The 12031-nt window shown below is 48.1% G+C and overlaps 1 protein-coding gene across 1 annotated transcript; it reads left to right on the forward strand.

The window, feature by feature from the left end:
- LOC121574950 (interferon-induced GTP-binding protein Mx3-like) lies at window positions 1-11750 on the forward strand. The gene is made up of 12 exons (XM_041887655.2): window positions 1-320; window positions 1165-1302; window positions 1478-1632; window positions 1757-1895; window positions 7152-7350; window positions 7542-7620; window positions 7720-7842; window positions 9758-9899; window positions 10071-10229; window positions 10422-10498; window positions 10795-11040; window positions 11381-11750. The coding sequence occupies exons 1-12, from the start codon at window positions 131-133 to the stop codon at window positions 11603-11605; spliced, it is 1872 nt and encodes a 623-aa protein (XP_041743589.1). The 5' UTR covers window positions 1-130; the 3' UTR covers window positions 11606-11750.
- Window positions 11751-12031: the final 281 nt, after the last annotated feature.

A 12031-nucleotide genomic window follows, 5' to 3' on the forward strand; every position in this document is an offset into this window, starting at 1 on the left:
TTTCACCCATTATAAAACGTGTTGAGACGTACAATCTCCTGTATCGGAGAAAAGGGACATCCGCAGTGGGTATCAGAGAGCAGAACATCTTGCTGTTTATTTCAGTTTCATCACTAAATAATAATACACCATGAATAACACGCTGAACCAACATTATGAGGAGAAGGTGCGTCCCTGTATAGACCTTATCGACTCCCTGCGCTCGCTTGGTGTGGAGAAGGACCTTGCGCTGCCTGCCATCGCCGTGATAGGGGACCAGAGTTCTGGAAAGAGCTCAGTGCTGGAGGCGCTGTCTGGGGTGGCTTTGCCAAGGGGGAGTGGTGAGTGATAATTCATGAAACTGAAATGACAAATATTTATCATCTATCAAAGTCTCAGAGAGGTTGAATAAGTGAGCCTATATTGATTTCATTATCATTTTATCTCTAATTTGTTATGTTAAAGGGAAGTTCACACCGATTCATTCCAGGGTTTTTATTAATTTTTTACTATTTTCTACATTGTAGAATAATAGTGAAGACATCAAAACGATGAAATAACACATATGGAATCATGTAGTAAACAAAAAAGTGTTAAACAAATATATATTTTATAGTTGAGATTCTTCAAAGTAGCCACCCTTTGCCTTGATGACAGCTTTGCACAATCTTGGCATTCTCTCAACCAGCTTCATGAGGTAGTCTCCTGGAATACTTTTCAATTAACAGGTGTGCCTTGTTAAAAGTAAATTTGTGGAATTTCTTTCCTTAATGCGTTTGAGCCAATCAGTTGTGTTGTGACAAGGTAGGGGTGGTATACAGAAGATAGCCCTATTTGGTAGACGACCAAGTCCATATTATGGCAAGAACAGCTCAAATAAGCAAAGAGAAATGACAGTCCATCATTACTTTAAGACATGAAGGTCAGTCAATCTGTTTTCTAACATGCTTTAGACACATTTTCATAATGCATTGTGGTCAATGATTGATGACTCAGCAAAATGTGTCTACCAATTTTCTCTAAAACAAGATGTCAAATGCGTTGGGGGATCAACTACAAGTACAGAGAGATGGAATATTGCACAATTTCATTTTATCGTACTGGACATTTTTGTATATGGGCTGTTTTTCTCTGGGTTTCATTTATTCTCTTTCACTCTAACTCCTCCTCTGTCAACTCTGACAGGTATTGTAACACGATGCCCTCTCGAGCTGAAGATGAAGAGGAAGAGAGAAGGAGAGGAATGGCATGGAAAAATCAGCTACCAAGACCATGAGGAGGAGATTGAGGACCCCTCTGATGTGGAGAAGAAAATTCGAAAAGGTGGGTGCGGTCACTCTCATTGACCCACTCTCATTACCTCAAGTGTCTAAACTGAGTCACTATTCTTCACTAACATACTATTTTTATCTATACCTAAAATCATTCAAAATATATCATTAACTGTTGGTACAGTTAACTATTTCTAAGGCACCTGTATTCTTGTTCCCCCCTCCAGCCCAGGATGAAATGGCAGGCGTGGGGGTGGGTATCAGTGATGACCTCATCAGCCTGGAGATTGGCTCCCCTGACGTCCCAGACCTCACACTCATCGACCTGCCAGGCATCGCCCGGGTAGCTGTCAAGGGTCAACCTGAGAACATTGGTGAACAGGTACACAACTCCACCCCAGCCTCAATGTTAGTGGGAAAACACTGTGCATTTTTAACCCCAGTCTTAGAACCGAAACCAAGTCCCCCCACGACATGTTATGTATAATAATATTTGACATTTTCAGATTAAGAGACTGATACGGAAGTTCATCACAAAGCAAGAAACAATTAGCTTGGTGGTTGTGCCATGCAACGTTGACATAGCAACCACAGAGGCTTTGAAGATGGCACAAGAGGTGGACCCTGAAGGAGAAAGGACATTAGGTAATCCACCCTTTAATATTTACTCAACTATTATGAAGCAAGCTCTTGTGTAATGGTGGTTATAAACCATGTTTGTCAAGGCCGGGCGTAGGTGTGGTGTGGAATCAATTGCAGGATGCAGATGCAAGTCCAAAAACACTTTAATAAAGTCCACAGAAACAACGGCTATAAACAGAGCCGGTTGAACAAGGGAAAAATAAACGCACTCAGCGTAAAAGTACAACAAACGCACAACGTGCGGACTCTCTAATAACATAGAGCACAAACTGACTGGCAACACCTGCTGACATAGAACAACTACACACAACCACAAGACAGAAACAACGAGAACTTAAAGGACACATAATCAAGACGAAATGAGCAACAGGTGTAACAAATCAGACCAAACCAAACACACACAGACACAACGAACGGTGGCAGCTAGTACTCCGGGGACGACGACCGCCGAAGCCTGCCCGAACAAGGAGAAGGAGCAGCCTCGGCCGAAACCGTGACAGTACCCCCCCCTTGACGCGCGGCTCCAGCCGTGCGCCGACCCCGGCCTCGGGGACGACCAGGAGGACGCGGAGCAGGGCGCATGGGATGACCACGATGGAACTCAGTCAGAAGAGACGGGTCTAAGATATCTCTCCTCGGCACCCAGCACCGCTCCTCCGGACCGTACCCCTCCCACTCCACGAGATATTGGAGACCCCCCATCCGGCGTCTCGAATCCAGGATGGACCGAACTGTGTACGCCGGAGCCCCCTCGATGTCCAGCGGGGGCGGAGGAGTCTCTGCTATCTCACACTCCTGGAGTGGACCAGCTACCACCGGCCTGAGGAGAGACACATGGAACGAGGGGTTAATATTCTTATACTCAATAGGAAGTTGTAATCTGTAACACACCTTGTTCAACCTCCTCAGGACTTTAAAAGGCCCCACAAACCGCCGACCCAGCTTCCGGCAGGGCAGGCGGAGGGGCAGGTTTCTGGTCGAGAGCCAGACTCGATCTCCCGGTGCGTACACCGGTCCCTCACTGCGGTGGAGATCGGCGCTCGCCTTGTGTCGACGGATGGCCCGCTGCAGATGTACGTGAACAGCGTTCCACGTCTCCTCCGAGCGCCGCACCCACTCATCCACCGCAGGGGCCTCGATCTGGCTCTCATGCCAAGGTGCCAGAACCGGCTGGTACCCTAACACACACTGGAAAGGGGTTAGTTTAGTGGAGGAGTGGCGGAGAGAGTTCTGTGCCATCTCGGCCCAGGGAACATATCTCGCCCACTCCTCCGGCCGGCCCTGGCAATACGACCTCAGAAACCTACCCACATCCTGGTTTACTCGTTCAACCTGCCCATTGCTCTCCGGGTGGTACCCCGAGGTAAGGCTCACCGAGACCCCCAAGCGCTCCATGAACGCTCTCCAGACTCGAGAGGTAAACTGGGGGCCTCGATCAGACACTATATCCTCGGGTACCCGTAATGCCGGAAGACGTGAGTGAATAGTGCCTCAGCGGTCTGTAGGGCAGTGGGAAGACCCGGCATGGGAAGGAGACGACAGGCCTTCGAGAACCGATCCACAACGACCAGGATGGTGGTATTTCCCTGGGAGAGGGGAAGATCAGTAACGAAATCCACCGAGAGGTGAGACCAGGGTCGTTGTGGAACGGGCAGGGGTTGTAACTTACCCCTGGGCAAATGTCTGGGTGCCTTACACTGGGCACATACCGAACAGGAGGAAACATAAACCCTCACATCCCTGGCTAACGTTGGCCACCAGTACTTAGTGCTAAGGCAGTGCACCGTCCGGCCAATCCCTGGATGTCCAGAGGAGGGTGACGTGTGAGCCCAATATATAAGTCGATCCCGAACCTCGAACGGCACGTACGTCCGACCCACAGGACACTGTGGAGGGCTAGGATCGGTACGCAACACCACCGGTGCCACCAGGCAAGACGGCGGGAGTATGGGCGTGGGCTCAACGGACCTCTCCTCCGTGTCATACCGCCGGGACAGAGCATCTGCCTTACCATTCTGGGACCCAGGGATGTACGTGATCTTAAAAACGAACCGGGCCAGAAACATATTCCACCTAGCCTGGCGAGGGTTCAGTCTCCTAGCTGCCCGGATGTACTCCAGGTTTCGGTGGTCTGTCAAAATGAGGAAAGGGTGTTGAGCCCCCTCTAGCCAATGCCTCCACACCTTTAGGGCCTGGACCACGGCTAGCAGCTCCCTGTCCCCCACGTCATAATTTCGCTCCGCCGGACTGAGCTTTTTAGAGTAAAAGCACAGGGGCGGAGTTTCAGGGCGTGCCAGATCGTTGCGAGAGCACGGCCCCTATACCGGCTTCAGACGCGTCTACCTCGACCTGGAATGGGAGTGCGGGATCCGGATGCGCCAACACCGGCGCCGAGGTAAACAGGTCCTTCAGTCTCCCAAAAGCCCTATCCGCCTCAGCAGACCACTGCAAGCGCACCGGACCTCCCTTTAGTAGAGACGTTATGGGAGCTGCCACCTGTCCAAAACCCCGGATAAACCTCCTGTAGTAATTCGCAAAACCCAAGAACCGCTGCACCTCTTTAACAGTAGTTGGAGTTTGCCAATTACGCACGGCCGACACACGGTCAACCTCCATCTTAACCCCTGACGCAGATAACTGATAACCCAAAAAGGAGACAGACTCCTGGAAAAACAGAAATTTCTCTGCCTTGACATACAGATCATGCTCCAACAATCTCCTCAATACTCGGCGCACCAGGGCTACATGCTCGGCTCGGGTAGAAGAATACACTAGAATGTCGCCAATGTACACGACCACTCCCTGCCCCTGCATATCCCGGAAGATCTCATCAACGAAGGATTGGAAGACTGAAGGAGCATTCATTAACCCGTATGGCATGACGAGATACTCGTAATGACCCGAGGTGGTACTAAATGCTGTCTTCCATTCGTCTCCCTCCCTAATACGCACCAAGTTGTATGCGCTCCTGAGATCCAATTTTGTGAAGAAACGCGCCCTGTGTAAAGACTCCGTCATAGTCGCAATCAGAGGGAGTGGATAACTGTATTTCACAGTAATCTGATTGAGACTGCGGTAATCAATACACGGGCGCAAACCTCCATCCTTTTTCTTCACAAAAAAAGAAACTCGAGGACGCAGGGGAAGTGGAGGGCCGTATGTATCCCTGTCTCAGAGACTCGGCTATGTAAGTCTCCATAGCTCTCTTCTCCTCTTGAGACAGAGGATACACATGGCTCCGCGGAAGCGCAGCTCCTACCTGGAGGTCTATCGCACAATCCCCCTGTCTATGTGGTGGCAATTGCGTCGCCTTCGCTTTACTAAACACAATTGCTAAATCATCATACTCGGGGGGAATGTGCAATGCCGGTAGTTGGTTTGGACTTTCCACCGAGGTCGCCCCTACGGAAACGCCCAGACATCGCCCTACACACTGGACAGACCACTCCTTGAGAGCCCTCTGTTGCCACGAAATAGAGGGATTATGAGTAATCAACCAGGGAAGCCCCAGCACCACCGGATACGCAGGAGAGTCTATAATATATAGCTGAATAGTCTCCTCATGACCCTCCTGCGTCCCCATCCTAAGTGGAGCTGTGACCTCCCTAATCAACCCCGATCCCAACGGACGGCTATCTAAAGCATGTACAGGGAAGGGACTACTGACTGGAAGGAGGGGAATCCCTAACTCAGCACAAAATCGCCGATCTATAAAATTCCCAGCTGCGCCTGAATCTACTAGCGCCTTATGCTGGGAATGAGGTGCAACCTGTGGGAAGCAAACAGGTATGGTTAGGTGATCAACAGAGAGCTCTGGGTAAGTGGGGCGCCTACTCACCTGGAGGGACTCCCCAGAGCGTGGCCTGCCGTCTCTCCCCCTAGGAGACCCCCCCAGCACCTGGCCGCAGTGTGTCCTCCACGGCCACAGTAGGTACAGGGGTTGGTTCCCCTGGGGCTCCTTCTCCTCTCCTCTCTAGCGCCAGCACCCCCGAGCTCCATAGGACTAGGCTCGGAGGTGCTGGAGGGTGGAATGGACGACCCCCCACTCAGGACGTCCGCGGGTGGCCAATAGGGTGTCAGAGGCGAATGGCCATGTCAACTAACTGGTCAAACGTGAGGGTGGTGTCCCTGCAGGCCAACTCACGACGGACGTCCTCCCGTAGGCTGCAGCGGAAGTGGTCTATGAGGGCCCGCTCATTCCACCCTGCGTCTGCCGCTAGAGTCCGGAACTCCAGTGCAAAATCCTGTGCGCTCCTCTTCCCTGTCGGAGGTAGAATAGACGTTCTCCCGCCGCCTTCCCCTCAGGTGGATGGTCGAATACAGCCCTGAAGCGACGGGAGAACTCCGCATAGGTGATCGTCGCGGGGTCTATTCTCCTCCATTCGGCGTTGGCCCACTCCAACGCCTTGCCGGTGAGACAGGAGATGAAGGCGGAAACGCTCTCGTGTCCCGAGGGCACCGGGTGTACGGTGGCGAGGTAGAGTTCTACTTGTAGGAGGAAACCTTGACACCCGGCAGCGGTACCATCATACGCCCTCGGGAGCGAGAGCCGAATCCCACTGGGTTCCGGAGCGTGGACTAAGGGACTGACCGGTGTTGGTGGTACTGTGGGAGGAGGCGTGGGTGCCCAACTGGTCTCCAGGCGATGCAGGGTATTCATTACTCCTTGTAATGCGTTGGTGATCTGGGCTATCCTGTCATCCTGTCCGCGGACGCGCTCCTCCCATGACTCGGTCGCTGCTGCTGCTCCTGCTGATTCCATGGATGGTGTGTAGTTCTGTCAAGGCCGGGCGTAGGTGTGGTGTGGAATCAATTGCAGGATGCAGATGCAAGTCCAAAAACACTGAAATAAAGTCCACAGAAACAACGGCTATAAACAGAGCCGGTTGAACAAGGGAAAAATAAACGCACTCAGCGTAAAAGTACAACAAACGCACAACGTGCGGACTCTCTAATAACATAGAGCACAAACTGACTGGCAACACCTGCTGACATAGAACAACTACACACAACCACAAGACAGAAACAACGAGAACTTAAAGGAAACATAATCAAGACGAAATGAGCAACAGGTGTAACAAATCAGACCAAACCAAACACACACAGACACAACGAACGGTGGCAGCTAGTACTCCGGGGACGACGACCGCCGAAGCCTGCCCGAACAAGGAGAAGGAGCAGCCTCGGCCGAAACCGTGACAATGTTGACTTGTGTTGACTTTAATGAGTTAGACTTGATGTGTGTTTCCCATTGGACAGGCATCCTGACCAAGCCTGACCTGGTAGACAAAGGCACAGAGGAGACGGTGGTGGACATAGTTCATAATGAGGTTATCCACCTGACTAAGGGCTACATGATAGTCAAGTGCAGAGGCCAGAAGGAGATCATGGAGCGAGTCTCACTGACCGAGGCCACAGAGAGGGAAAAGGCTTTCTTCACAGAGCACGCTAATCTCAGGTCGGTCCTCTGGGTTAAAGTCTGCCTTAGATTTTAAAAGCTGTCTTGGATAGCATGAAGCAAATTTGATCAAATGCCTATTTTTCAACACTCATAAAATGTGTTAGTTTTTAATTGAATTGTGTACCTGTGTGGTAACCAAACTATTTGCCATGTTGTGAAAAAAAAGTGTTTTTCAAACCTTTCTGCAGCACACTTTATGATGAGGGCTATGCCACTATCCCTAAACTGGCTGAAAAATTAACTCTTGAACTGGTGCATCATATCGAGGTAAATTCCTCTTCCATTACATTTCACTGCATAAAATCCTATACATTTGTTACTGAGTGACTGTTGCCATAAGCCATGACTCTGCGTTGTGCCGTTTAGAAATCCCTGCCTCGTCTAGAAGAGCAGATTGAGGCAAAGCTGGCAGAGACGCATGCCGAGCTGGAAAGATATGGTACTGGACCACCTGAGGACTGTGCAGACAGGATGTACTTCCTGATCGACGTGAGTCCCCCAGCCTGCAACCCACAGATGATTCAGTTACCCTCTCCTTCACGCCGCTCTGGCCTTGACCCAAACTCACAACAGCCATGTTAGTCTTTGTTAGCAAAAACTTGTCAATTCAGGAAAGCATTTGAAAGTTGATTAAATCTTATCCATACAGTGAGGAAAAAAAGTATTTGATCCCCTGCTGATTTTGTAAGTTTGCCCACTGACAAAGAAATGATCCGTCTATAATTTTAATGGTAGGTTTATTTGAACAGTGAGAGACAGAATAACAACAAAATAATCCAGAAAAACGCATGTCAAAAATGTTATAAATTGATTGGCATTTTATTGAGGGAAATAAGTATTTGACCCCTCTGCAAAACATTAGTACTTGGTGGCAAAATCCTTGTTGGCAATCACAGAGGTCAGACGTTTCTTGTAGTTGGCCACCAGGTTTGCACACATCTCAGGAGGGATTTTGTCCCACTCCTCTTTGCAGATCTTCTCCAAGTCATTAAGGTTTCGAGCCTGACGTTTGGCAACTCGAACCTTCAGCTCCCTCCAAAGATTTTCTATGGGATTAAGGTCTGGAGACTGGCTAGGCCACTCCAGGACCTTAATGTGCTTCTTCTTGAGCCACTCCTTTGTTGCCTTGGCCGTGTGTTTTGGGTCATTGTCATGCTGGAATACCCATCCACTACCCATTTTCAATGCCCTGTCTGAGGGAAGGAGGTTCTCACCCAAGATTTGATGGTACATGGCCCCGTCCATCGTCCCTTTGATGCGGTGAAGTTGTCCTGTCCCCTTAGCAGAAAAAAACCCCCAAAGCATAATGTTTCCACCTCCATGTTTGACGGTGGGGATGGTGTTCTTGGGGTCATAGGCAGCATTTCTCCTCCTCCAAACACGGCGAGTTGAGATGATGCCAAAGAGCTCCATTTTGGTCTAATCTGACCACAACACTTTCACCCAGTTCTCCTCTGAATCATTCAGATGGTCATTGGCAAACTTCAGACGGGCATGTAATTTTTTTACATTTTACGTCATTTAGCAGATGCTCTTATCCAGAGCGACTTACAGTGAGTGCATACATCGGGAGTTGAGTGGCGCAGTGGTATATGTGGTTTCTTGAGCAGGGGGACCTTGCGGGCGCTGCAGGATTTCAGTCCTTCACGGCGTAGTGTGTTACCAATTGTTTTCTTGGTGACTATGGTCCCAGCTGCCTTGAGATCATTGACAAGATCCTCCCGTGTAGTTCTGGGCTGATTCCTCACCGTTCTCATGATCATTGCAACTCCACGAGGTGAGATCTTGCATGGAGCCCCAGGCCGAGGGAGATTGACAGTTATTTTGTGTTTCTTCCATTTGCGAATAATCGCACCAACTGTTGTCACCTTCTCACCAAGCTGCTTGGCGATGGTCTTGTAGCCCATTCCAGCCTTGTGTAGGTCTACAATCTTGTCCCTGACATCCTTGGAGAGCTCTTTGGTCTTGGCCATGGTGGAGAGTTTGGAATCTGATTGATTGATTACTTCTGTGGACAGGTGTCTTTTATACAGGTAACAAGCTGAGATTAGGAGCACTCCCTTTAAGAGTGTGCTCCTAATCTCAGCTCGTTACCTGTATATAAGACACCTGGGAGCCAGAAATCTTTCTGATTGAGAGGGGGTCAAATACTTATTTCCCTCATTAAAATGCAAATCAATTTATAACATTTTTGACATGCGTTTTTCTGGATATCTTTGTTGTTATTCTGTCTCTCACTGTTCAAATAAACCTACCATTAAAATGATAGACTGATCATGTCTTTGTCAGTGGGCAAACGTACAAAATCAGCAGGGGAACAAATACTTTTTTCCCTCACTGTAGCTGTTTCTCTTTACACATCTACCCTCCCATGTATCTAATAACGTATCTTTCTGTGTCTCAGAAAGTGACTGCGTTCACCCATGATGCCATCAACCTGACTGCTGGGGAGGAGCTGAAAAGCGTAGTTCGTCTCAACGTCTTCTACACACTCAGAAAAGAGTTTAGGAATTGGAAGTTACACCTGGATCGCTCTGGAGAAAACTGTGAGTTCACCTTTATCATGCACCGATGCACCCTTTAAAAAAAAGGCTAATTTCAGTGAGTTGGATAACAAAGAATTGCTATTTGAATTGAGATTGATTTTAATTTCACATGGAAGGCTCACACACTTGCTTATTTAGTGTAATGTAGTGACTTCTTTTTTTATATTGCAGTTAACAAGAAGATTGAGAAAGAAGTGGCTGATTATGAGAAGACGTACCGTGGAAGGGAGCTCCCAGGGTTCATCAACTACAAGACCTTTGAGGTGATGGTGAAGGACCAGATCAAACAACTGGAGGAACCAGCAGTCAAGAAGCTGAAGGAGATATCAGGTACAATCTATATATGAGAATGTTATTTTTTACCTATACTGAAACCCATTAAGTGATTTTATTTAATATGGTGGCCCTATTTGCCAAACTATGAAGCCATGATGATTTATGTATATTTTCCATCCAAGAATGTAATCTGTCGTTGAGTCATATGTGTCACAGTGATGCTATGGTATTTCTTCCCTTCTCTAGATGCCGTTAGGAAGGTGTTCTTACTGCTGGCTCAGAGCAGCTTCACTGGATTTCCTAACCTTCTGAAATCAGCTAAGGTATACAGTATATAATTTTTTTAATGCCATTTGGCAGACACTTTTATCAAAAGCGACTTACAGTCATGTGTGCATACATTTTTACGTATGGGTGGTCCCGGGGATCGAACCCACTACCCTAGCGTTACAACCGCCATGCTCTACCAATTGAGCTACAGAGGACCATGCAATATTAATGTCACCATTTATTCCTGATATTCCCACAGTTGGTCATTGACCTGAATGTGAATGAGATGGCTGACATGCACAACTACATTTATCTCCTGTTGAATGATTGTTGTTTGTTTGAACTACAGACAAAGATTGAGGCCATTAAGCAGGAGAATGAGTCTACAGCTGAGTCCATGTTGAGGACTCAGTTCAAGATGGAGCTGATAGTGTACACACAGGACAGCACCTACAGCCACAGCCTGAGTGAGAGGAAGAGGGAGGAGCCAGAGGACGACCACCTTCCCATACCTGAGATAAGGAGTACTATCTTCAGCACAGACAACCATGCCACCCTACAGGAGATGATGCTGCACCTCAAGTCCTATTACTGGGTAAGTACTGTGTAAATCACCATCTTGGCCTAACACCCTAAACAAGAACCTACCTGTATTTCCACTAGCTCTTCTGACTAGGGATAAGAGGGCACTAACTCAGAGATTGAATGGAACTGCTGACTCTTTAATTTCTTTATTCACCAATTCCCTGAAAGCTAGATTATATAATTGCATGTAAATGTGCTATAACATTATACAATTCAGTGTGTGTGAACCAACCATTGTTAGGGGACTAAACCTTGAATGGGACAAAAGTGATGGTAGATCACTATATCCATCTATATCTGTCATTTTAATAATAGGTGTTTTGTCTTGTCTGTCTCTTTATCTTTGCCAGATTGCCAGTCAGCGTCTGGCTGATCAGATTCCCATGGTGATCCGTTACCTGGTGTTGCAGGAGTCTGCTTTCCAGCTGCAGAGAGAGATGCATCAGATGCTGCAGGAGAAGGACAACATCGAGTACCTGCTGAAGGAGGACTTTGACATCGGCAGCAAGAGGGCTGCACTGCAGAGTAAGCTCAAACGCCTGATGAAGGCACGCAGCTACCTAGTGGAGTTCTAGTATGGACAGCTGCTTGTTAACATTTAGGATGGTCTTGTCTAATGTCAGATAGCTTGGTTAATGGAAGTAGGCCTACGTGTGCATTGCATTGAGGTTTGGGGTAGACTCTGTAATCTAAGTTATAATAAAGTTACTATGCAATCAAGTTCTTTGTTATCGTTTTTTGTTTATAATATTAAACTCAAATGCCTTATGAAGGCAAGCAGTTAGCCTACCTGGTGGAGTGGAAAGCTGCCTGATAGCATTTGGGAACAGAGAAGGAAGTGCAATAATTTTTATAATAGGCAATGTATCATTTATTTTGGATATTTTCACTTGTGCTTTATATTTCTCTAAACAGTGCTTGACTTGGGGACAGCTCCGTACCTGCACTTCTCATTTTTGGGGAATTGCATTCCGCCTATCGCCGGCCCAGATTCACACACT

The sequence above is a fragment of the Coregonus clupeaformis genome, chromosome 10 (genome assembly GCF_020615455.1).
Source record: "Coregonus clupeaformis isolate EN_2021a chromosome 10, ASM2061545v1, whole genome shotgun sequence".
In the NCBI taxonomy this organism is placed as follows: Eukaryota; Metazoa; Chordata; class Actinopteri; order Salmoniformes; family Salmonidae; genus Coregonus; species Coregonus clupeaformis.

Bases quoted from the DNA above. Each gene is read 5' to 3' on its own strand.
- LOC121574950 (XM_041887655.2), top strand. From the start codon at position 131: ATGAATAACACGCTGAACCAACATTATGAGGAGAAGGTGCGTCCCTGT. The intron at 7,621-7,719 runs GTAAATTCCTCT...TGTGCCGTTTAG, and splicing joins AACTGGTGCATCATATCGAG to AAATCCCTGCCTCGTCTAGA. The intron at 9,900-10,070 runs GTGAGTTCACCT...TTTATATTGCAG, and splicing joins GGATCGCTCTGGAGAAAACT to TTAACAAGAAGATTGAGAAA.